Source organism: Triticum dicoccoides, chromosome 3A (assembly GCF_002162155.2).
Source record: "Triticum dicoccoides isolate Atlit2015 ecotype Zavitan chromosome 3A, WEW_v2.0, whole genome shotgun sequence".
Lineage (NCBI taxonomy): Eukaryota > Viridiplantae > Streptophyta > Magnoliopsida > Poales > Poaceae > Triticum > Triticum dicoccoides.
Window position 1 is genome coordinate 281211241 of NC_041384.1, and position 27198 is coordinate 281238438.

At 46.5% G+C, this 27198-nt stretch overlaps 1 protein-coding gene across 5 annotated transcripts in view; it reads left to right on the forward strand.

Annotated features, from left to right (window-relative positions):
* Nucleotides 1-13873: 13873 nt before the first annotated feature.
* LOC119268076 (light-mediated development protein DET1-like) overlaps nt 13874-27198 on the forward strand; it is a 30966-nt gene continuing 17641 nt past the window's right edge. For all 5 annotated transcript variants that reach the window (XM_037549575.1, XM_037549577.1, XM_037549578.1 and 2 more), the window contains exons 1-4: nt 13874-14069; nt 15407-15831; nt 15954-16182; nt 16657-16752. In XM_037549575.1, coding sequence (XP_037405472.1) covers nt 13989-14069; nt 15407-15831; nt 15954-16182; nt 16657-16752 — 831 coding nt within the window. In that variant the 5' untranslated portion in view covers nt 13874-13988. The remainder of the gene's footprint in view (nt 14070-15406; nt 15832-15953; nt 16183-16656; nt 16753-27198) is intronic.

Genomic DNA, 27198 nt, shown 5'->3' on the forward strand with positions numbered 1-27198 from the left:
TGCGGGATTTCAGTCAAGATGACCATACCCTTGAAATCACTTCTATCTTTGCTTGCTAGTTGCTCGCTCTTTTGCTATGCCTATGCTACGATACCTACCACTTGCTTATCATGCCTCCTATATTGTTAAGCCAAGCCTCTAACCCACCTTGTCCTAGCAAACCGTTGTTTGGCTATGTTACCGCTTTGCTCAACCCCTCTTATAGCGTTGTTAGTTGTAGTTGAAGTTTGTTCCTTATTGGAACATGGAGATGTTGTTCCTTGTTGGAACATGATTATTTGTTGGGATATCACAATATGTCTTATTTAATTAATGCACATATATACTTGGTAAAGGGTGGAAGGCTCGGCCTTATACCTGGTGTTTTGTTCCACTCTTGCCGCCCTAGTTTCCGTCATATTGGTCTTATGTTCCTGGATTTTGCGTTCCTTACGCGGTTGGGTTATAATGGGAACCCCTTGACAGTTCGTCTTGAATGAAACTCCTCCAGCATGGCCCAACATTGGTTTTACCATTCGCCACCTAGCCTTTTTATTTTCCCTTGGGTTTCCGGAGCCCAAGGGTCATCTTTATTAAACCCCCAGGCCAGTGCTCCTCTGAGTGTTGGTCCAACCTGTCAGCTGCCGGTGGCCACCAGGGGCAACTCTGGGTTGGCCTACCGAAACCTTGGACAATCCGGTGTGCCCTGAGAAAGAGATATGTGCAACTCCTATCGGGATTTGTCGGCACATTCGGGTGGCTTTGCTGGTCTTGTTTTACCATTGTCGAAATGTCTTGTAACCGAGATTCTGAGTCTGATCGGGTCTTCCCGCTAGAAGGAATATCCTTCGTTGACCGTGAGAGCTTGTGATGGGCTAAGTTGGGACACCCCTGCAGGGATTTGAACTTTCGAAAGTCGTGCCCGCGGTTATGGGCAGATGGGAATTTGTTAATGTCCGGTTGTAGAAAACCTAAAGTTGACCTTAATTAAAATACATCAACTGCGTGTGTTACCGTGATGGTCTCTTCTCGGCGGGGTCCGAGAAGTGAACACGGTGTTGGAATAATGCTTGACGTAGGTTGTTCTAGGATCACTTCTTGATCATAGTTGTCCGACCGTGCTTTGCCTTCTCTTCTCGCTCTCATTTGTGTATGTTAGCCACCATATATGCTAGTCGCTTGATGCAGCTCCACCTTATACCTTCCTATAAGCTTAAATAGTCTTGATCGCGAGGGTGTGAGATTGTTGAGTCCCCGTGACTCACAGATACTTCCAAAACCAGCTTGCAGGTGCCGATGAGACCGTGCAGATGACGCAATCAAGCTCAAGGAGGAGCTCGATGAAGATCTTTTCCTTTGTTTTGTTTCGTTTCTAGTTGATCAGCAGTGGAGCCCAGTTGGGGTCGATCGGGGGACCTTGTCGCATTTGGGGTTGCTCTTTATTTTGGTTCCGTAGTCGGACCTTGATTGTATTTGGATGTTGTAATGCTTTATTCATGTAATTGTGTGAAGTGGCGATTGTAAGCCAACTATGTATCTCTTTCCCTTATGTATTACATGGGTTGTGTGAAGATTACCTCACTTGCGACATTGCTTTCAATGCGGTTATGCCTCTAAGTCGTGCTTCGACACGTGGGAGATATAGCCGCATCGAGGGCGTTACAAGTTGGTAATCAGAGCCTTCCCCGACCTTAGGAGCCCCCTGCTTGATCGAATCGCTGGTGTTATTGAGTCTAGAAATGTTTTGAGTCATTTAGGAATTATATATATCGGAGAGTTAGGAATTATTTTTACTCCCCAGTCCCTTCGTCGCTCTGGTGAGGCATCTTGACGTAGAGTTTTGACTCTTCTCTTCCCAAATTTCACTAAAAAAAATTTAGGATCACGCGGGTATCTTGGAATCGTTCCGATGGTTTTGTGACGAGAACATTGTTCTTGGTGCCTCCTAACATTTAGGGTTTGTGGTAGTGTCCCGGGGAGTTGAGCTCCGAGGTGTCGTTATCACAATTTTATCGTTGCAGTTCTGGAATACCTGAGTTTAGTTTCGCCGACATCGAAAATCTCTCTTTTATGCAGTTGTTGGTGAGATAACCTCGACGCCACCCAGTACTGGGGCATGAGTTCGGGAGTATTGCCATAACTCGTATAACGGATGCTTTTCGAAGGTTGAGGTAAATGATTTCCGAAGGTTTCTTGGTTAAGTGTTGAAGGATGGATACAACTGGATGTAGGAATTGCTAGTTTGGGTGAGATATTATGCTTCCCCTGTATCCCCAACACCTGATTGCATAACCGGAAAGTTTCGGGAGTTTATAAGTGGGAATTCAAGTAGCTCTTAGGATATCTTTCCGACAGATGTATGATATGAAATTGGGGTTCAACGTCTAGTGGTCCGCCTATCCACGGTTGGTTTTACAGTGGTCTCGTTGTGTCTTAAAGAGTCCTTGGCTTTGCCGACTCGGGGACGCTTCGTATGTCATGTGCACTACCTTGTACATGATGGTGATGTACGATCGAGCCCGTGTAGGCCCCACCACGAAAACTTCGGACGAAAACTCTATCATATGTTTGTTTCGGCTTATTCTGCAAGCCAATCCTTTGTTTTGTTTTGAGTTGTGGTATTCGAGTTGCTTCGAAGTCAAATGTTGATTCCATACCTTCCCCAAATGGTGTTCTCATGTTCCCACGTGAATACAAATCCTTCTTGATCATCGAGATTGTCATGGCAATCCTTTTCAACCAGTGTGTCTCTCTTCAAGTGGACCCGTTCTTTTTCAACATTTGCAAGATTCAATCTCAGCTTTCTCAATGGTGTTCGTTTCATCCGGCCCAATTTGTCTTTTGTTTTACCCGCCCTCCCACCCTTGTTTCTTCAAGGACTCATATTTCTTAATCAAGTATCCATCTTATTGATGCGAAGTCTCTCCATTCTTTTTCATCAATGTTCGTATCTGGTGATTCTCAGGAAGATACTAATGGAGCCTCAAGTTCATCATTATTCGTTCTCTTTCTTCTCCGGTGGATTCAATTCAAGCTTTGTTGATCATATCCTTTCCTCATTCAAATGTTTTCTCATGTTGATGTACCCCATAATCATTCCTCTCGCTATTCTTTTTTTTTCCGGAGTGCTGAAGATATCTCGAAGATAAGTGTTTCCACTTTGTATCTGTTCAAGCTACTTTTGAAGATGTTATCTCATTCAAGCCATTTAATTCAATTGGCGCAATCTATCTTTTAAATCCTTCAACGGTGTTTCTCTTGAGTGGGCCCTAACCCACAGGTCTTTTCCCAGGATCTTACCTGACTCTTTCGATTTCCCGGAGTTACTCTCATATTCTTCTCCAAGTTTGACGTAAGAATGAATTATCATCAGTCATATGTATTTCTCCAAGATCTGTCAAACTCTTTTAACCGTTGGCTCGACCTTTCTATTCATCATCCCAGAGTATCTCAACAACTCATGGTGGTGTTTCTCGTCGTCATTCTCAGATTTTGAAGACCGAAGAAGAGTTTACCTCCATATCTTATCGGTTCTCTCAGAGATTCGTGATTCCAGTTCGAGCCCATCCTCTTATATTTGTTTTCGATTGTCAAAATTCTTTTCACCTATCCGGAGCAATTCAAAAGCCTTCTCAGTTGGATTATCCGGAGTCCATAAATTCAGGTTTATTCATTCTCAGCCTTCAGTTATCATTCTCCAAATCTTAACGGTGCATCATTCAATATTCTCTAATTAGCTCGTGATCTTTTCGTTTCAGTGGTATCTAAATCCCCTCAAGTATCCTCACTCGTTCTCTAATCCTTACCGGTGATTCATCCCTTTACTTCGTTCATTTTCAATTCTTACGGTGATTCGTTCAAGAGTTCTCTCCCTTGGTTTCCATATCAATTCATTCGTTGTTCCAATCCTACCGGCGGTTCATTGAAGACCTTTCCAAGTTGGCGCGATATCTATCTTAATCCTTTCTTCGAAAATAAGTAGTATGCCATATCTGTTGTTTGTCATCAATTTAAATTGGTGAAGGATACACATAACGTAATTCTTATTCTTGTTCATCCTAGTGATTAATTCCTTATTCCGGAGGCTCATCAAATTCTCGGTTTCATTTGTTTCATATTTTCTTTTCCCGGAGTTTCAAGATCTCTCTTTTATCTTGTCGCATAAGCTTCATTCATTCATTGCAAGGATTCTCCTTGTGTTTCAACTTCTCTTTCCTTTCGTTTGATCATTCTTTTGTTACCGGAGTTCTTCATGGAGGTTCTTCATGATGGTTCATCAAGGATTTAATTCCTTCTCGAAGTGTTCATCAAATTTCTTTTCAGAGGAGCTCAAGCATTTTTCTTCGTGCAATCCGGAGTGCAATTCCTTCTACCTTATCTTTTCAAGTGGTGTTATGTCATTTTGACAATTTCTTTCGTGTTTCATGATTCGCAAGTTGTCAGGAATGAGATATTTTAAATCCATCAATCTCGTCATTGGAGTCATCTGGGGTTATATTTCACCTAAAAATTTCCCTAAGGATTGTTGCTATTTATGGTGCTCATAAATGACCCAAGTTCTTCAGTTACCCTCCTAGTGAATTAAGTTTCTCATATCCTTGTTCATATCAATCCAATCTTTTATTTCCGTTAGTGGCAGAATTTCACCTCAGTTTTGAGATGTTTTCCTTAAGCCCACATCAAGCTTACTCTTTTCGTTGTTGGTTTTTTTCCAACAACTCCGTTCGACTCTTCTCCTAAAGATGCTTCAAGCTCTTTTGAGGTAGAAGATGTTGTTTTCTCCTCCGTTCTTTTGATTCCATTCTTACTTTTGTTCCGGGGGCATTGTGATGTTGCTCTCTTCAACCCATCATCTTGTCTGTCAAGATCATGTTCAGTTCCTTCCATTTTCAGTCGAAGTGCTGCCCAAATTATACCATTCTTTTCCCTCTCTATATTGTTTCTAACCGCAGTGTTGTGCCCTTTCCTCAACTTCTTTTCGTTTTATCAAGCCTTTCGTCTCTTTTCAACCGGAGTGCTGTCCGAATTTGTTGTTCCTTGTTCCCCTTTTGCTAATGGAGTGTTTTCAACTTCGTCATCTTCGTTGTATTTTTTTCTTGAAATGGCTTGACCTTTTTCAAAGTTCCTTGGTCTCACTCGTTTGTCGTAGAAGCAACTTAGTTTTACCTCTCCTTTTTCCTTTTTTGTTTTCCCTCTGGTGCCATTCTAGATCTCGGGACGAGATCCTCTCGTAGTGGTGGAGTGTTGTAACGCCCCGAGGCCGAGGTGCCAGGTGTCTTCCAGTTATTCGCTGTCGTTGTCATGTCATTTGCTTGTGTGTTGCATCTTATCATGTCATCATGTGCATTGCATCATCATGTTTTAAAACTTGCATTCGTCCGGGTTCTCCGAGTTTCTCTCCGTTGTCCGTTCTGAGCCCAACCACACTTGCACGCGCCCGCGACATGTCCGAAATAGTATTTTATAAGTGGCCAGAAAATGTTCTCGGAATGGGATGAGAGTTGACGTGTGATCTTATTATAGTGTAGATAGGCCGCCTGTCGAGTTTCATCGCATTCGGAGATCGTTTGATGCCCCAACGGATAACTATAGCGGCAGTATAGCCGGTCTAAAGTCGGACGTTTTCGATCTCCGGAAACCGTGCCGGGCTGCATCTCTCCCCTCTTCTCTCAGACCAACCCGCTCTTCACAATCCGCCAGACCCAACCTAACCTCTCTCGTCAGCCCGCGGCCCTCCTCGCGCGCATCTGAAAGTTGTCCCGGACCTGACTCGAACGGTTGTCACCGTTGGATCCGGATCATCCCCAAACGTCTACAAAACATCTCTGTTTTGTTTATTAGGCTACCTAACCTACTCATCTCAGACCGTCTGATTTTTATCGGAGGGACCAAATAGTCTAACATCTAATCCCCTACCTATATAACTAGACAAAACCCTAAAATTTAGGACCTTGTCCCCTCGATCCCTCTCGGCCGCCGCCATTATTCCCCTCGGGATTCAGATCCACCCACTCTCCCTCGTTTTCCCCAGCGAGCCAACCAGCGCAGCGCAACGCCCCTCCTTCTCCTGCAACACTGCCTCGTCCTCCCCTGCGTCTCATCACCACGGGGCTCCCGCTCGGGAGGAGCACCTGAGCACGCCCGAAGCCGCATCGACCAGGGCCAGGCCATGCCCTGCTTCCTTCTCTATCCCTCTGGTTCTCCCTCTCCCTCCGGTCTCAAAACTGTCTTGTTGTCTCTGTTTACGCAGGACGCCATGGGGGCACCGCCTCCGCTTCTGGTTCGCCACCAGGCCGTTGCTCCCCTGCCTCGCTAGCCTCCGACGGCGCCGGCCACCTCTCCGAGCAGAGCCGCCGGACCAGCAGGTCCTCATCTCGCATCCCTTCCTTCCCTCTTGCTCTGTTTGTCTCCCCCTCCCTTATTTTCTCAGCTCTCTCTCTGTTCGTCGACAGGACCCGCAGCACCATCCATGGCCGCCGCCCAGAGTCGTTCCCGCCGTGCCTCTGCCGCATCGCTGTTCCTTTGCCAAGTCTCTCGCCAGCCGGAGCTCTCCCAAGCTCCATGGTGCCACCGCCGCCGTCCTGCTTCGTCTGGTATCCTCCAAGCAGCACCACCGGGGGCCTTGCATCGTCGAGCACCACTAGGACCAGCCCCGGTGCCACTTCGACCGCCCGAGCGCCTCCTCCTCCTCCTCCTCCTCCAGGTCTTTGCCTCGTCGCGGCTCCCTCTGAACCTCTCCGCCCTGGCCCCCTCCGCCGCATGGAGCCCTGCCTCGCCGGATCCCTGCCGCCTCCGTCCTGTTGCTGCGTTTTCTTTCCGAGGGAGACGAGCTCCCCGACCCAAGCCCGCGCGTCCTCTGCCTTGGTCCGGGTCGTTCCCCTTCTGTTCGTGCCGCTGACGAGGTTCCCGACGACCCAGCCACCGCCGTCTTCCCGGAGCCCCAAGTTCCCTCGCCATCCCCTGCATCGTGCCAAACGCCGCCCTCGACTGCTGCAGAGCCGCCTCGTCCTGCCGCGCTAAACCGCTGCTGTCTGCCTCGTCAGATCGTGCGAGAGGAGCCCGGTCCAGCCGCGCGTTGACTGCGCTGGCCAGCTGCGTGGGCCGGCCTTCTCTCCCGCCGCGGCCCAGCATCGCTTCCGCTGCGATGCCCGGCTCTGTGAGGCCCAATGTGAGGAAGCCCATTTTCAGTTGCTCCTATAGAGCCCAGTTCGGGCCAGTTTTGGCCTGACTCATGTTTTTTTCCGCGGAGTGATTTATCTATTTATCCAGGAGTTTGCAGATTTACAGAAAACCCCTTGCACAACATGCATATAATAACTCACAATTCGTGCATCGGATTAAAATGAATTATATATGAAATATGCTTAGTTTTTCATCTAGTTTCATAATATGTCATTTTCATCCATGTTTAAAATGTTTAAAATGTTGTATACATATAATTTGCTCCTATGCCATGCTAAAATGCTTTAACTCATAACTTTTTAACTATAGCTCGGTTTGTAACAAACTTTATATGTAATGGGGTAGAAAAATGCCTAGTTTAACATGGTGGCCTCACTTTGCATGTTTAACAACTCTAAAATTGTGTTTAGGGCAGAACAGTACCAAACCTAATATATGCATACAGGGATTTACCGGAATTGTTGTTTGTTGTTCCCGACCTCATTTAAACTTGACTAGATAGGTAGTTTTGCTTTGCTTCACCCTCTTGCCATGTTTAACAACATTTAATATTGTTGGGTACATAAACGAGATCGAACTAAATAACTTGTCGTGGTGTTTCATCAATATGCAACTCGTTGCATATTGAGCTCCACTTAATTTGTAGGGTTGCTTGTGCACTTTGCCATGCCATGCTTCATTAAACCGGACATGCATCATACTTGATTGTGCATCATGACATGATTATGTGATGGTTGTTTACCATGTTTGTTTGCTTCTTTCCGGTGTTGCTTCGTCGGGTTGGTTCCGATAACGTCGCGTTCGTGAGGAACCGTTCGACTACGTATGCTTTGTCTTATTTATGGACTCGTTCTTCTTCCTTGCAGGATTTCAGTCAAGATGACCATACCCTTGAAATCACTTCTATCTTTGCTTGCTAGTTGCTCGCTCTTTTGCTATGCCTATGCTACGATACCTACCACTTGCTTATCATGCCTCCTATATTGTTAAGCCAAGCCTCTAACCCACCTTGTCCTAGCAAACCGTTGTTTGGCTATGTTACCGCTTTGCTCAACCCGTCTTATAGCGTTGTTAGTTGTAGTTGTAGTTGAAGTTTGTTCCTTATTGGAACATGGAGATGTTGTTCCTTGTTGGAACATGATTATTTGTTGGGATATCACAATATGTCTTATTTAATTAATGCACATTTATACTTGGTAAAGGGTGGAAGGCTCGGCCTTATACATGGTGTTTTGTTCCACTCTTGCCGCCCTAGTTTCCGTCATATTGGTCTTATGTTCCTGGATTTTGCGTTCCTTACGCGGTTGGGTTATAATGGGAACCCCTTGACAGTTCGTCTTGAATAAAACTCCTCCAGCATGGCCCAACATTGGTTTTACCATTCGCCACCTAGCCTTTTTCTTTTCCCTTGGGTTTCCGGAGCCCAAGGGTCATCTTTATTAAACCCCCAGGCCAGTGCTCCTCTGAGTGTTGGTCCAACCTGTCAGCTGCCGGTGGCCACCAGGGGCAACTCTGGGTTGGCCTACCGAAACCTTGGACAATCCGGTGTGCCCTGAGAAAGAGATATGTGCAACTCCTATCGGGATTTGTCGGCACATTCGGGTGGCTTTGCTGGTCTTGTTTTACCATTGTCGAAATGTCTTGTAACCGAGATTCCGAGTCTGATCGGGTCTTCCCGCTAGAAGGAATATCCTTCGTTGACCGTGAGAGCTTGTGATGGGCTAAGTTGGGACACCCCTGCAGGGATTTGAACTTTCGAAAGCCGTGCCCGCGGTTATGGGCAGATGGGAATTTGTTAATGTCCGGTTGTAGAAAACCTAAAGTTAACCTTAATTAAAATACATCAACTGCGTGTGTTACCGTGATGGTCTCTTCTCGGCGGGGTCCGGGAAGTGAACACGGTGTTGGAATAATGCTTGACGTAGGTTGTTCTAGGATCACTTCTTGATCATAGTTGTCTGACCGTGCTTTTGCCTTCTCTTCTCGCTCTCATTTGCGTATGTTAGCCACCATATATGCTAGTCACTTGCTGCAGCTCCACCTCATACCTTCCTATAAGCTTAAATAGTCTTGATAGCGAGGGTGTGAGATTGTTGAGTCCCCGTGACTCACAGATACTTCCAAAACCAGCTTGCAGGTGCCGATGAGACCGTGCAGATGACGCAATCAAGCTCAAGGAGGAGCTCGATGAAGATCTTTTCCTTTGTTTTGTTTCGTTTCTAGTTGATCAGCAGTGGAGCCCAGTTGGGGTCGATCGGGGGACCTTGTCGCATTTGGGGTTGCTCTTTATTTTGGTTGCGTAGTCGGACCTTGATTGTATTTGGATGTTGTAATGCTTTATTCATGTAATTGTGTGAAGTGGCGATTGTAAGCCAACTATGTATCTCTTTCCCTTATGTATTACATGGGTTGTGTGAATATTACCTCACTTGCGACATTGCTTTCAATGCGGTTATGCCTCTAAGTCGTGCTTCGACACGTGGGAGATATAGCCGCATCGAGGGCGTTACAGAGGCCCTCTTGGCTTGGCCCCCCGGTCGCCCCAGCACCTGTCGTTGTGGTAGTCGTAGCGATCTTGTCCGTCACTGTGAGTTCACCCATGGCTTTGGTCGCCTTGACCACACTTCCCTCCATAGCTCTGGAGGTGAACTTGTTGCTGGAGCCAGCGAACTGAATTGCTCTTTTGCTTGAACCTATTCCTTTCCAATATGCTTCTACGCTAAGGTTCTTTGGAAAAGAAGCTACTCTTTTTTTCTTTTGGTATGCTACAATAGCTCTATGATGTATGGCCTACAATCCCACAACACTCACAAATACAGTGAAAGTTTTTCATATCGAAGATCATACTGAATCCTCTTAGAACTACCTAACGGAGTGAATTCTACTGATGTCTTAAGAGGCTCATGTAATGGGATTTCCACCCTTAAACGCAAAAACTTCTCTATGATCATGTGGTTTCTACGGGAAATGGCAATCACATCGCCAAGTTGGTCCCCAAAAGACCAGCCCATACTCTCAGTTTTAAGTCTATAGGAAACAAATGGTTGATGCATAATCTTTGTATATGTAGGATGCAATTTCTTTGGAAGCAATGTTTCTTACACAGTGTCATGAAAAGTAGCAGAGGTGGTGACGCCCGCTTCATGAGAAACATACTTCTACTCTCTTTTTTACTTGCTATTGCATTTTCAAGAGAATTGTTCGTATTTAACCTGTCATCATGCTTCTTATATTTCATATATATATTGATGGGGGCAAACCATTTTTTTCCTTTTCCTTGTTGAATAATACCAAAACAAATCCAATAAATATCCAAATCAAGACAAGCAGGTAGGAAAAGTACGTGCTTCTTTGCATGGGATTATCTGCTTCTTTAGTAATACCCGTTGTTGCTTCATATCTTCTATACTGATGCACCATGTCTAACGGATGTATACTTCAAGCAGTTGTATGTTGGGTTTGGAGGCGACCGATGCATGCACCAAGAAGTTTGATGACACCAGATTGGCCCTATGATGAGTACCATTGCGAATGAAGGAAAGAGAGTTTACAGTCTATAGGAAACAAACGATAAGAACTTAGGAAACATTGTACTCACTATTGGTCACTTGAGGAAATATATATGTATCATGTCTAAAACTTATTTTATGACCGAAAGAAGTAGGAAAATTTGGTTAGAAGCAAATTAATTTTACCACGCAAACACTTCTGTATTGGATGGAAGCAAAGTTTTCAAGCGTTTGAAATTTGATAGGAAATATATATAGGTCTCAAATTTTTGATATGGAAACAAATTCTGAGATGCAAAATTTTGTTACACGGAAGCAAAGCGTTTGGACACATATGCAAAAAAAAAAAACTCAATTGCGATCGAAGCAAATTATCTCATTGGTGGAAGCATTAATTTTTGCATTAAAACGATATAAAATGTTAATCGGATACATTTTGTTACAGTGAAGCAAATTCGCTGTGCCCTAGAAGCACTTTTTAATAGTATATAGGAAAAAGTCATTGAATAAGTATCTCAAATCATGTGTGTAAATAGAAGGTTAAGATGGAACTGAAATCCTGTCCCTGCATGATTTTCGGAAGAAGTTAATTCAAGGAAGCAAATCAGACATGAAAACATCTTAGGGCATGTATAATGGTTGATAAGACAGTTTTATCGTAAGTCTTGCATGTAATTTAGAGATGACAAAAAAACATGTCTATAGTGGGTTATATCTTAGGCCCTGTTTGTTTCATAAGTCAGAGGACTTTTTAAGTCCCAATTTATAAGTCATAAGTCCCTACCTGTTTGTTTACAGGGACTTATAAGTCCGGAGTCCCTACCTGTTTGTTTACAGGGACTTATAAGTCCGGAGTCCCTACCTGTTTGTTTACAGGGACTTATAAGTCCATGTTGCACCGCTGCAACGAGGCTCAAGAGAGGGCCTGTCTGGCGATTGGAGGCACCGCTGCAACGAACTGAGGCAGGCAGAACCGAGGCGGAGCGAACCGAGGCGGGGCGGCGACGGGGCGACGACGGGGCGAGAGGCCGGGCGGCGGTGGGGCGGCGACGGGGCGAGAGGCCGGGCGGCGGCGGCGATTGGACCGAGAGGCAGGCGGCGTGCGGGGAACGAGCCTGGAGCGACGCGGGGTAGGTCCGGCTCGGGATAAGTCCCAATAAGCTCCTCCCCGAGAGTCTTATTTGATAAGTCCCAAATCACCACAATAAGTCCCAATAAGTCCCTTGTGTTTGGTTTAGGTGGGACTTATAGGAACTTTTTTAAGTCCCTAAACCAATAAGTCCCTGGAAACAAACACCCTCTTAGCCTTATCTTCAATAACTAGCAATTCCTTAAAATATGGTGAGACAAATTGTGCTAAGAGATCATCTTTTGTCTTATTTTAAATATAAGAGAAGACAAGTCTTTTCTTATGAGTTCTCTCTTCTCCATCTCATCATTTATCCTACGTGACACTCCTAAAATAGCACCATTGTATATACCCTTAATCGCAGGAGTATAATTTGGTAACCACCTAAAGTGGACTGGATCACACGTTACGTATATCTAATCCAACGGTGCAACTGCAATTAAATCGCACGTTCGTCCACTAGTCTGACATACTGTGATATACTGCTACGATAGTTAGCAGTGCCCCGAGCTAAGAGCATCTTGAGCCGTTGAGCTCTTCATAAGGCGTTTTTTTTCGTCGTTTGAGGGGCTATCGGCGAGAATTTTGGCATGGGGATGAATAAATCTCCAGCCGTTTGCACCCCAAGCGAGGCCGTCGTACTCATCGCGCTACCACGCCGCCCCGTTCTAAGCCGTGCCCGCGCCTGGCCGCTCATGCCTGCGCCTGGCCGCGCCCGCGCCCGCGCCTGGCCACGCCATGCTGCCCCCGTCCGACGCCGCGCCCACTGGCCTTCTCCAGCAGCTGCGCGTGGCCACGGAACGCCGCCTGCTCATCGCACCGTGGCCCGCACTCGTCGTTGCTGTTGGTCTAGAGCTCATACTCCACCTGCGCGTCTGGGTTCGACATCGACTCGCGCCAGTCGAGACGCACCACCACCCCGGCGACGGAGGCGTCGCCGGAGGCCGCGACACGGAGGGCGTCGCCGAAGGGCTTGGAGACGAGCGCGGAGGGGGCAGTGATGTTGGCTAGGAAGGCCATGTCGGGGGTCTCCTCCTCCAGGGTGTCCATGGTCAGCAGCGGCTGGTCCACGCTGTCCGCCGCCAGCACAGCCGCCACGCCCGCCTGCTGTGCGTTCCACGTCTTGAGCGCGAAGTAGCAGCCGCCGCTCGAGCGCAGCCTCGCCAAGCCCGCGAGCTCTTCATTTGGCGGGGCGACGCGGGAGGCCGAGCGCGTGGCAGCAGAGGGCTGGCGGGGCGGTGCGGGAGGCCGAGCGCGTGGCAGCAGAAGGCTGGCGGGGCGGCGTGGCAGGCAGGGCGACGCTGCGGGCCGGAGCTGCGGCGGGGAGGCATCGAGGCGGGGTCGGGCGGCCGGGACGCGGGCGAAGCTGGCACGGGGAGAGAGAAGTGGATGGGGAGAGAGAAGATGGGGCTCTGTGAGGAGAAAGCGACGGGAGGAGAGAATGTGAGAGGAGATGTGGCGGCAGGTGGGCCACACGGGGCAAAAAGATGGCCCCGGCTTCCCCAGCTGCCCCTCAAGGGGCTGGGTTTGGGGTAAGATCGCCGGGGCTAATTTTAGTCAAATCCAGCAAAAAACAAGTCTTTAAGAACGTGAGTGAAACATTTTTTCACCGTCGGGTCTAAAAAAGTGATACTCTGACTGTTTTGGGAGCCTAGCGCAGATGCTCTAAATGGCAAATATACAACCCGATCCTTCTTTTAAAGGAGTATTAGTAAGAATGTATGTGCAATGTACGTTTATATTAAGTAGGATATTAGTTGCACGTTATATCAGGTAAGATATATCTGTTGCATGTTGGTATTTGATAAGATAAAAATGGTAGGATATTAATTACATAACAGATTTGAAGATACAACGTTGAGTCAAAACGTGTTTATAACCAATGATAGTTATGGGTAATTAAAGCGTTAAACATGTTTGATGCTCAACATTGAAGTGATTTGAACCGCTAGATAACATGATTTGACAATCGAGATGATTTAGATCTGCCCATTTGGTTCTTTTTATATTGATATAGACATAGATATAAATAAATAAATACTGATCATCAGAAGCAAAAATCCCCTTCCCACCCTCTCACATCCACACCAGCGGAAAAAAGTAATAATCCCCACCGCCCAACCCCAACCCCCACCCTCCCCGGCGCGTGCGATGCTTCGGCGCCGGCGGCGGCCACGGGTGGTGCAGTGATGGTGGGCTTCTTCCGCAGCGGCAACCTTGCCTCCAGGGTGTTCGACCGCCAGTTCCTCTCTCCGCGCCCCGGCGCAACCGTACGCTTCTTCCTCCTTCCTCCCGCCTCGCTAACCCTCAGAATCGGTGATAGGCGTAGTGCTCTTGCGACTGTGGGCACGCGGAGGGCGGTCGAATGCGGCTGCTTTCCTGGCGTTAGGGCGGGCAGAGGGTGGTGTCGCTGTGGTTGCCGTTGCTACACGTGATTAGCCTTTGTGGCCTGTGGGGGGTTTTGGGGTGGGGTGAGGCCCCATTTTTGGGGTTGTACTGTTGACTATGGTACTCCTGTCTGTGCTGTAGTATGGGAACTGTGGCTAAGATATTTGCCAGAGATATCTAGAGTCTAGAGCTAATGACACTCCTGGTATTCAGCCATACATGGTAAAATATTAATGCGACAATGTCAGCCTTGTGAATAACTAGTACTCCCTCCATTTCTAAATATAAGCCCTTTTAGAGATTTCAATAAGGACTAGTACATACGGATGTATATAGACATATTTTAGAGTGTAGATTCACTCATTTTGCTCCGTATGTAGTCCATATTGGAATCTCTAAAAGGCCTTATATTTAGGAACGGAGGAGTAGCTCATAAGCAGTGAAATGTCACAAAAAAAAAGAGAGGTCAAATGAAGTAGTCAATGGTCGGAGTGAACTGACAACATTCCACCTATCACCTTAACAATTTTAGGATAATTTGTACAACAGGGCGATGCAAGATTATCTTATCCCTATGACTTAGACAATTATCTATGTCAAGTAGTTTAGTTAACTAGTTTATGGTTCAGAAAACAAAACAATGGTGTAGGATGTCAAGCTTGAAACTGAGTGTGAGGAATAATGCAGCAAAATCCTTGGGATTTCTGAATTGAGATTTTTTTTGGTGAGTTGTTATGTAGTGCAGAACACCTATCAAGCATGAGCAAACAAGTAAACAATTGGCTAGTGTGTGAGATTGAAAATAAAAATACATGCAACATTGATGAATTTGTTATTGCCTGTGTCCATAATCTAGGATAGATGAAACATGCACAAAATCTGCACACTTGATGCTGTGGCAATACTTTTAGATAAGGATATTCATTACCCAAGATGGGGAGTGTAACTGTCAAAAGTTAAAGTTCAAGAATGTAGGCTCATATCTTTCTTTTAGGTAGACATAATTCACACTTGTTGCTGTATATTTTTTGATGACCAATGTGTGTTGTCTTCCTGTAATAACTATTGGAACTCACATGCTTTGGTGTTCTAGCATGCTCTTTATATTGAGTCTTGGTTATGAACTTGTGATGGGAGCAAATTTCTGCAACCTTTTTATTATGCAACTTAAGAAGATCTAAGTGGTTTTTCTTCTCCTTCCCTTTTCCATTGTTGACAGGTTAATACTGTCAGACACTTCTATGAGAATTTGGTTCCAAGTTACACTATATACGACATAGATTGCCCAGATTATTCGTTTCGCAAGTTCACTGATGATGGCAAGTATCTTGTGGCCTTTAGTCGAAACCACCAAGATTTGATTGTGTACCGTCCCATCTGGTTAACGTTTTCATGCCATGAAGAATGTGATTCTCATGATCTTCCGGCCAATGCAGAGAGATTTGACAGTTTCTTTAAGCAGCTCTACTCAATCTCACTTGCATCCAGCAATGAGTACATTTGTAAGGACTTTTTCCTTTACATGGAGTGCCATCAATATGGCTTATTTGCAACGTCAACTGCACAAAGTAATGACTCAAGTGCCACTGACGGTGCAATTCACGGGGTACCATCAATTGAGAAAATAACTTTCTATCTTGTGAGGTACAGTTATCTATTTGTTCTGATTTAGGAAGAATGCAGCTTTTAACTCAAACTAAAATATATTCTGTAACCATGCTTTCCTACATTTGGGTGGATTAGCACATCTGTATTTTTGTTATTAGGCTAGAAGATGGTGCAATACTAGACGAGAAAGCTTTCTGCAATGATTTTATCAATTTGGCTCATAGTATTGGTGCTTACTTGTATGAGGATCTGGTTTGCATTGTCTCTCTACGATATCAAACAATACATGTCCTACAAATCCGAGATTCAGGCAGCCTTGTTGAGGTACGGAGAATTGGTGCATTTTGCCGGGAAGATGATGAACTATTTCTTTATTCACATGGCCAGGTACATGCAAATCTTTGTATTTTTTCAAGATTGCTGGGTCTGCAGTCTGTACACGGGTTGCATTCATTTTCACATATTTGTTTCTTCCGGTTCGCAGCATCTACCTATTAGCCTGTCTTGACGTACCTTTGTTAACATGTTCTCAGTTATACAATCACTTTTGGAACATGTGTGCAACATACCACATGGTTTAGTGAGACATATAATTTTAGTTTATCTGGGAATATCATTATAAATCTCTGGTTTACTATTGAATTTTGAAATTATTGTTTGATATTCTTTCGGTCATCCTCTCTAATTGTTGTCTGAAAATAGTCTTGTTTTACCCACATCACTTCTATACAGCAAATAGCCTTTGGAGGCTGTAGCAAACCTTCATGTCTGCAATCTGTCATCCTTGAACAAGACTAATTGGAAATTTTCTGGTATTGAACTTGTGAACTACGAAATTGATAATGGAGTTTATGCTTGCAGGCTGCACAAGGGAATTCTTTTCTTCCTAGCATCAAGCAACGGTTGCTATCATTTATTTTTCGGAAGACTTGGAATGAGGAACCTGATCAGGCTTTGGTTAGCTACTTAGCTATCTTACACATTCATTTGCTATGTGATCTTGATCCGTGCTTTGCATTCTTACTCGCTTAGTTATTCCCAGGTTGATCTCAATATTTTGAATCCTCACGTCTGTTAGGAATATGCAACTTGTATTCTCATGGGGCCATAGGCTGGTATATATACATGTACAGGTGTAGGAAATATTCAGGAAACCCCTTATACAATGGGGTAAATATAAAAGACTACATGGCTATATGTACAGTACTCTTAACACCCTCCCTCAAATTCATGGTGGATGAACAACACTGAGTTTGGAGAGATAGAAGCCATGCTGCACTCTAGTCCGGGCCTTCGTAAATAAATCCGCCAACTGTAACTCGGAAGGCACATACTGAAGAGCAATAAGCTGATCCTGCACACCAACGCGCACATAGAAAGCATGAACACCAATATGCTTGGTGAGCTCATGCTTCACAGGGTCATGTGCAATGCTAAAGCACCTGTACTATCAAACAATAGCAGAGTCGGTGTAGTGACAGAAACACCAAAGTCCTGAAGTAACCATCGTAACCAAGTCACCTCTCCAGTCAAAAGAGCCATAGCTTGCGACTCAATCTCTGCACTCGAACGGGAAACTGCAGTCCGTTTCTTCGTCTTCCAGGCAATGAGAGAACCACCAAGAAAAACACGGTAAGCAGAACATGAACGGCGATTTGAGGGATCACTAGTCCAGGTAGCATTCGAATAGGCCTCAAGCCGTAAGGAATTGGAGCGAGGAAAGAACAGACGATGAGAGATCATGCCTCGAAGATATCGGAGAACACGAAGGAGGTGACTATAGTGAATCGAAGTGGGAGCAGAGACAAATTGACTCAGAATATGGATTGGTTAAGAGATCTGGATGAGCGACAACTACATAGACAAGACTCCCAACAATATGATGGTAACACGTCGGATCAGACTAGCGGTCACCATCAGTATACGGAGGTGGACATTGAGCTCGATTGGAGTCTCAACAATGTGCTCATCAGTAAGAGCAGCACGAGCAAGAAGATCCTGATATACTTCTCCTGGGAAATAAAAAAGCCATCTGAGGTAGAAGAGACCTCTATCCCAAGAAAATAGCGAAGAGGGCCAAGATCTGACATAAGAAACTGCTCACTAAGACGAGCCTTCACAAAGACAATATACTGCCAGTGATAATCATGTCATCAACGTAGAGAAGAAGAAGAGTCCGATCAAGAGTAGAAAGATGGACAAACAACGCTGGATCATGAGCACTCGCTGAAAAACCATTGGCGGTCGCCACAGAGGCAAAACGCTCAAACCAAGCGCGAGGGGCTTGCTTAAGGCCATAGAGAGAGCGACGAAGACGGCATACCATGCCATCAGGAACAAAATACCCAGGTGGGGGCTGCATGTAAACCGCTTCATGCAACTCACCATTAAGAAAGGCATTCTTAACATCAAGCTGAGACACAAACCAGTGGCGAACAAAGGCCATGGCAAGAAGTGTGCGAACAGTGGTCATATGGGCCACAAGAGCAAAAATCTCATCGTAATCACGACCATGCTCCTGCTGAAAGCCACAAGCCACTAGACGAGCTTTGGCTCAAGAGAACCATCAAAGCGAGTCTTAACCTTGTAGACCCACTTACAAGTGATGGGGCGAACACCGGGAGGAAGAGAAACAAGATCCCATGTGTCAGTGCGCTCAAGAGCAGCAAGCTCCTCTGCCATCGCAAACTGCCATTCGGGATGAACAACAACTTGACGATAAGAAGTCGGCTCAAAACAACACCACCAGCGCGTGGAAAACCAAGGCGATCAACAGGCGGAAGCGGGCAAGGATGCAACCCATAAGTAGGCTGAGATAAGGAAGGTGGCACATCAGTAGACGCATCCATATTTTGCAGATGACGAGTATAATATTGCGTAAAAGATGGAAGAATACCAGTAGGATTCACCAAGAGAGGCGAAGGTGCAGAATCCTATGACAAGCGAGGTGAGGAAACCATGGGTGATGGTGGCGCCGGATCTGCAACAGTTGGAGAAGCGGGGGTGTAGGACGGACGGGCAAGGGCTTAATTGGAGTGATAAGCGTGTCAGGGAAAGTGAGGAAAGATATATCCTCTACTGAAAAGGCCGAGGAAGATGGACGCGGGTAGATGGGACGCGACTCATCAAAAGTTATATCCTGAGAAATACGCATCCAACGACCGACAGGATCCCAACAACGATAGCCCTTATGCTCATCGCTATAACCTAAGAAGACACACTCAACAGACTGAGTAGAGAGTTTGGTGCGTTCACGAGGGGCGGGAAGAACATAGCAAACACAATCAAACAAACGAAGCGCCGAGTAATCAGGAGAATGACCAAAGAGACGTTCGAAAGGGACGCCACCCTACAGAGCAGTGGACGGCTGAAGGTTGATGAGATAGGTGGAAGTGGAGACAGCCTCAGCCCAAAAGTGAGGCGAAAGAGAGGCGACGCTCATCATCGCACGGGCCGTCTCAAGGTGACGATGCTTGCGCTCAGCCACACCATTCCGAGCATGAGCACCAGGACAAGAAAACTAAGTAAGAGTACCCTGCTCTGCAGGAACTGCACGCAACATCTTGGAGATATACTCTCCAGCAGAGTCAACACGAAGCACATGAATAGTCATAGAGAATTGAGTGTGAACCATGGCAGCAAAACGCTTATAGATAGATAAGACCTCATTATGAGAAGACATGAAATATATCCAGGTGTGGCGAGAGAAATCATCTATAAAGATGATATAGTAGCGATGACCCCCTTTCGAGGCAAAGGGAGCCGGACCCCAGACATCAGAGTGAACAAGGTCGAAAGGACGCTGAGATACAGTGTCGCTATGACGGTAAGGTAACCGGACCTGTTTACCAAGACGACAATCCCGGTAGTCTAAAGACACCGTCGGAGACGGGTCCAAGAAGACCACGTCGAACTAAAGATGAGAGACGAGAGCCACACAAGTGACCAAGGCGATGATGCCACTGCTGAAAAGATCTGGTAGACAAGGCAACAGAGGCGGAAAGACTGGCAGCGGTGGCAGTGGAGGGAAGGTGAAGCCAATCAAGCTCCCAAAGACCCTGGGAGTCACGGTGTCGAGGGCCAGCACCAAGGAGAGCACCAGTGTGACAGTCCAGGAGTCAAAGTCGAGAATGACCCTATAACCAGAATCAACAATCTGACCACCAAAAAGGAGCTGCATGGTAAGTCGAGGAACATGAGCAACATCAGGAACATGAAAAGATGAAGTGCTAAGAACGCCTCGGCTAGTAAGCGGGAGAGAAGTACCATCGGCAATAATAACATGAACAAGAGTCGAGAGATCGAATGGACGACAAGGTGGATGAATCATGAGTCACACGGAGATGTACCTGCATGTGTAGAAGGTGGTCTCACAATGCTAGAAGAGTCGGTAGCAGAACTAGCAGAACCTGTCGATGGAGAACGGAAGATGCAGGTAGCAGGCATCGAAGTCATGTAATCTCCTGCTCAGTCAAGAGCTCAACTGAAGAGGTCGGCGTAGACGCACTCGACAATAGAGAGCCGGAGGTAGCCAGCAGGTTGCGAAGTCACGCAATCTCCTGCTCAGTGAAGTACACATCTGGATTAGGCGACGTAGTAGCACCGGGAAAGGAGCGGCCACCACCACCTCTGGAAGCGGCGGTGTAGCATGACCAGTAGTGTCCGCAAATGCTGACGAAGGAGATGAGGCCGTATGCAGACAAGCACCAAGTGCTAAGGGAAGACGCGTGTGCGAGGTGTAGTCCATGGAGCCATATACACCAACACTGTCGGGGAAAGTCGCAAGAGGAGTCGATGTAAAGCGACAAGCACTGGTTGAAGTCGTGAGAGGAGTCGGTGTAGAACGACAATCACAATGTGCGGAGGTTGAGAGAGGAGTCATTGAAGAGCGACCAACATAACCTGTAGAAGACGCCAAAGGGGTCGACGTCACAGGTGGACGAGCATCAAGCACCGAGGAACGGCGCATGTGCGAGACGGAAGTAGTGAAGGGAACACTGTCAGGAGACGGGCAGCAAGGGACATGCGTACCCAAGGAAAACATCTCTCTCTCTCTCTCTCTACTCGCGAAGACCCAACAGCCAAGCTAAGACAGCCGGGTTAGCAGGCAGCTGCGGAGCAGAGCAGATCACAACGACACAGGAGGCTTCAGCAGAATTTGTCTAGGCAAGTGCACGAGCGTGAACACACGTCACACCCTTCACGGGTGGTGCAGAAGCAGCAGGTGAGCAAAGCACAAGTCATGTGCAGGCACACTCCATGGGCGGATGGGTGTCACGGAATCAGGCCAGGCTTTGAGCAGAACACGCGCGCCCAGATGAAGCTCCCGTGAGGGAGCAGTGACCTGGCGCGTGGAGGCCTTCGGGCGTAGATGAGCGGGGCGGGGCAGCGCGTGATGAGGTGGCATGGCGTAGTCTGCAGTGGATCGGGAGGAGAGGAACACAACGGCAGCCGTTCAGAGAAGAAGCGGCGGCACACGACGGGATCGAGCATGAGTTGCGGCGTGCGAAAAAAAAACCCTAGGGCTCTAATACCATGTTAGGAATATGCATCTTATATTCCAATGGGGCCATAGGCCAGTATATATACATGTACAGGTGTAGGAAATACTAGCAAACATTCCTGTGCACAACGGGAGAAAAATAACAACATCACAACCCATCACCACACATAATCTGCTTCATCCACTTGAAGAAGGTAATCCATTTGTCTCGTAGGGATCCTCATTTCCGCCGTCACGGACGTAGGCCGTTCACCTTGTCATAACACGTCTTGACGCGGTCAAGGCGATGGATTCGGTCACCGCATTGCCATTGAACCACACCGGTACAAGAGAACATTTATAACTTAAAAAAGTAATCTTGTCGAGCTAGACTTGAAGGCTGCCTTCCACAACTTGCTTCCTGATGTTCGTGCACTGTTACATAATGAAAATGTTCTCAACCAATATTTGTGTTAATTCGGTAAAATTTGTATAACATCAACCTTCAAATTTGGAGTATAGTAGATGAAACATAATTATTTCCAACAGAAATCTAAATTTGTTAACAAATCACCAAATGATATACACATTTCCGTTCAACACATATTACTACAAAAAATATCATCTGCCCATTGGAAGCGAACTGAGATTTATCGAGAAACCACTCAGCAACAGGGTAATACAATTTGTTCACATTGACAAAGAACAATATTAATCCAAAACTTAGTACGGCTCCGCAGATCAAGCCGGTGGTAGTGATACAAATCAAAATGCGGCTAATCAATTGGCGTGACTGCCGCTCACCAAAGTACGGCTCATGCACGCCCTCCCGAAGCAGCCTCACCTTTCTTGGATATGGCATCAAGTTCATGATCGCGCGATTCCAACAATATCTCATGAACTTCCAAGATAAATCCAAAAACTGCGTACATGTTTCTTTGGTGGAATAAACAACAGATGCGATCATGAGAACATGCGCTGCTAAACTGCACCGGCAAACAAAGTTGATTTGAGCCTGTGCATTGCAACGGGAGAAAATGACAGTATGCAGAACCAGCTCCGTCGTAGGGTTGAGTGCTCGGGGTGCAGAACCAGCTCTGCCGTGGGGTTGAATGCTCTTAGGGGAGGGCGGTGACAGCAGGGCAGAGCTAGTTGAGACCAGTGCGTGTGTGTTTTTACATTTTCCTGACAGTATATTTGAATTTTCAATAGTAACTTGTTGGTATCTCTGGTGCAAGCAATAAATAAGCATTTGCAAGCATACCAAATACTAATCCATACTTAATACATACTGGATCACAGTGCTAAAGTCTGTTTCTACTTGCAGAGTTTACATCTTTGTTAGACGATATGATACAAAGCACAACACGTGCTCTCAGGCAAGAGCATAGACAATCAGTAGTGGTGTGGATACTACACAATCACAAAATGTAGTGCTGCAAGCTAGCACAAGTTTATGTTACTGATAAAATGCCAAACATATGCATCTCTGTCAGCATTTGTGCTAGTAAAGACAGAAAAAGGGAAACTGAATTAGTTTACTCTAACATTTAAACATTGAAAACTGAGACACAGTCACCACCTCATTGATGAGGTTCATTATACCTGAGAAACCATGTCCATCACATCTCCAGAATCTGCAGAGGACACTCGTGCAGGAGCAAGGGAATCAAGCTCATCGAAGAAAATTACTCATGGGCGTGCTGATCTAGCCTAAAATTGATGGTGAATACTGATTATCTGAGTATATGTGGATATTTCATGGCAATTATATGGCTTGTGCAGATGGATATACCTTCTCAAAGATGTCCCTGATATTCTTCTCTGATTCTCCAACATACTCCATGTTTATCAGCTCTAGACTTTTTACACTAAGAAAGTTTAGTGAGCAAGTTCCGGACCTTTTACGCTAAGAACATGTAATGAGCACTCAGTTGCTACTGCTTTCACAAGTAATGTCTAAAAATTCAAAAGAAAACATCCTAGTGAGCATGTATTATGTTGTTGTTGGATACAACTAACTTTTGAAAAACGAGAATGAAAACTCAATTCAGACAAAGTATAAAACAAGAAGTAATGTCTAGAACCTCTGAAACTTTTGAGAAATCAGGCGCTAGAAATACCTCCTACGTGTAGCTATGATCCAGAGCGCCACATCAATCAACCTTGGAAGATGACAGTGTCTGCGATGGCCATGAGCTGGCCAAGGCAGTCAGGCGCGGACTTGCGTGTGAACATGTGCTCATAGGTCTGAGTTGTTGGACTGGTGCAGCTCGGCGATGAGACGCAGCAACGCCTCTGACGCGGCATACGTGTGCGGATCGCCGTTGATGCGCGTGAGTGTGTACCGGGCGCAGCCAGCAGGGTCGGCCAAGTTGAGCCTCCTCGGTAAATATTACTCCTGCGGGTAGCAGGAGTCCTGCGCTACGACTCCAGCAGGCACTGCTCACTGCGCTCGCGGATGACAAGCAGCCATTTGGAATAGAAGAACCTGAATCCAAGAAAGGCACAGCAATATAGCTCTTCCACCATGGTCACTAATAAGAAGCTACGGTTAGTGTCTCCAAGAAACATAAACAATTCACAGTAGTAAACAATTCTCAGATCCAATGATGCATGAAGCTCCCTGCCTGGTCATGTTCATTCTCACTGAAGTTTGATGTTGCCCTGAATATATCTATCAACGGTGAGCACTGCATTTTCTTTGCAGGTCCCTGCTGCAATCAAATTTGCAACATCCATAAACCAGTCCATAAATACTCTTAACTTTCTCAAGGGGATTACAACTTAGAGCCAAATAGTTTCAGATTCGGGAAGAAACTCATTGAATGTGTTGTTGTCAAAGCCTATTGCCCCTGTTGCCTTGAAGCTCCTGTACCAAGAAACAAATATCAATTCACGGTTTGACTAATCTAGACCAAAACAAATCAAACGAGCTCTCCTGATTGTGCTATACAATCCTAATCCTCCTCTGCAAGTAGCCAACAGCTTTTCCCCTGCTGCAACTGCCCGCTTCCTATGCCAATAGAGCGCGCACGTCAAGCCACCCACGACACACACACACAGCCGGCCAGCCGGTGGGAGTATAGAACGGACAACACATATGCCAGGGGACTGAAGATCCACCCGTGGCAGAGCAAGATGAAGGTGAAATCGATCCCATAGGAGAAAGAGCAGGCTTTCACTGGCAACCAAGATGACTATGATGCAGAGGATGTCTCGTCTGGCAGCAAGGAGGTGGTGACATGGTGGAGGCTGCCGACGGCGAAGAGTGTAGACCTGGACGTGGGGCGCCGACATGATGCCACCGTATGGGGACGGCCGAACGCCAAGGGACACCTGGACATGGCGGTTGTAACACCCCCTGTATGGGCTGTCGCCATGTGGTTTGTACCTGTGTGTGGGCTACAAGATGGGCCAAGGGTTATCTGTGTGTGGGCGTAGTAGGAGTATATGTATCACGTTGTAACACCAAAGGGATTTAGGTTGTAGATGAATGAACTCTGAAGCTTTATCACCTTCGATTCTCTTGTTCCTCAGCCCCTTGTCTGATTCCTCACCCTAATTCTCCTCGAATTATCTCAAACTACCAAGGCACTCAGGTGATCTGTCCGATCTCGATCCATTCCACGATCGGGTCATGACAATTTGGTAATCAGAGCCCCAAAATTTCCTCGAAATTTTGCTTCCGCTGTGTGTTCCTCAACTCTCTCGGCCAGATTCGTAACATCCATTGCCCTGGGTGCGGTTTGCTTCCGTGAATCGCACAAAATCCCTGGGCTAGGTTGGATCGGCTTGGAGTGGAGCGACAACGACATTCAAATCCTCAGCACATAGACAAGAAAACAATCACCTGCCACTTCCTGCCTAACAGGTGTTCGACGAAATGTCGAGCAAGCAAGTGGTGTTCACCGGCGGTGTTCTCCGCGTCACTGTGCACCATGTGTACTACTCGATCAATGAGGAGACGTTGCAGCAGGTGTTTACAGTGTATGGCGTGGTGAAGATCTCTGTGTACCAGAGAGTCAACCATGTGGAGGCGGTGGTTCAACTTCGATCAAGAAGCGCGGCAGCACGGGCTCTCGCCATGCATGGTCGGTGCATCTATGAGCGTGCCTGCCTCCTCGACATCCAGGACGTGTCGCCGGAGTACAACCTGCACTTGTGCTCGCTGCTCGATCAGAAGCAGACCACAACCGTGGCCGAGTACACGACGGCGTTCTAGGAATGCGTACAACACGTACTGGATATCAACCCCAACCTAAGCATCAAGTGCTTCGTCCACCAGTACATCGAGGGGCTGCACAAGGATATTCAAGCAGTCATGCAGTCGCAATCGCCGTCTAGCATCACCAGAGCATCGTGTCTTGCTCGGATAAGGGAGGAAGAGATCATGCAGGATGAGTCGATATGCGCCGAGGAGTGTGGCGATGGCTACGGCCATGGAGTACAGGACCGCGACATCGATGCGAGCAAGCTTGCTGCTCCGACACCGACCATGTGCTTGACAGAGTGCCCGGATTACGACGACACCGTCCATGTCGCTGCACCTGTCGTGCTTGCCTCCCCTGCCGTGTGCGGCGAGGACCTTGACATTGACAACGCCCATGTCGCTGCACCTGTTGTGCTTGCCTCCCCTGCCATGTGCGACGAGGACCTCGACATCGACACCGACCATGTCACTGCACCAACGCCCGCCATCTGCTCGACGGGTGACCTGGCCCATGGTAGAGATGACTACGACCCCATGTCAGTGTCCATGATCCTATGGAGTATACCAGCCCCACCACAGAGAGTGATTCCTGACTTTAAGCTCATCGCGATGATACGCACCAGTTGTTTGTTCAAAAGCTCTGTCGATGCTGCCTATGTGTTGACAGTCGTGCTCATGTCGGATCTGATAATGGGTCGGAAGGCACAAGGACAGGTGATCCGACCAGCACCGCGGCCTTTGTTCTTCAGCAAGCATACCAATACAGCTTCACGTGAGGCATGCATGGCTATTTGGCATATGACTCATGAAGTTGACATTTGTCCATTGGTGCACAACATTTTTCGCTTCCTTTACTTAACTCATGGCGACAAGATCACTTAAAGCAGAATGATCTATTCCAGATGCTTAAGAAATGGTGCACGCATAATAAATATGTGCAGCTCGCCCGTACAATTTTTGAAGCTTACATCCAGTTTCGTGCTACCAGTGAGGTTTTCACTTCAATGCTTAATTGGGAAGCTGCACTTTTGTCCACGGACCTCCTATTCGACGAGTACACTGAACCGATGACTATTGAATGGCATTTTTATCTTGTGCAACAGGTTCATCTTTATTGTCTTCTAGCTTCAGCTGAACCTTCTGATCGCGGCGAAGGATGTGAAGCTATGCTCACTTGTGCTCAGTTCACCTTGAGAGGAGTTAAAGTCCTGAAATAATTGCCAAGTTGTTCTACAACTATTCTTCTTATGGTCTCTTGACTCTTCTATGGAGGATAGTGCCCAATGGAAGTGTACTTGGAGATCGCCCTCTGTGTTTGAAGAATTCCTAGCGGAAGTTACAGTTTGGCAACATGGAAATGGTGCCGTTAATTCCGCTTACCTGGTTCTCCTTGTTCGCTATGTGACACTTCAAGTTGAGACCCTCTTGGATGTTTCTCAACCCTGTGAACCCTTTGTTAACAAAAGAAGAGTAACATCACTGTATACAGAAGGAAGAGCATTGTTTATAGGAGTACTTCACCCCATTATTCCCTTTCACTTGCCATTGAAGATATGGGTTCCGGTGTTTCTAGTTACCAGCTTGTCTCGATGGAGCTCTCTGATAGGGGATTCAAGTTCCATCTTCGCAATTCAAAATTTGGAACAATGGGTGCTTCCTATGGTAACAAGTTCAGCTACCAGACTATGGGACCCAGGATTCTTTGATG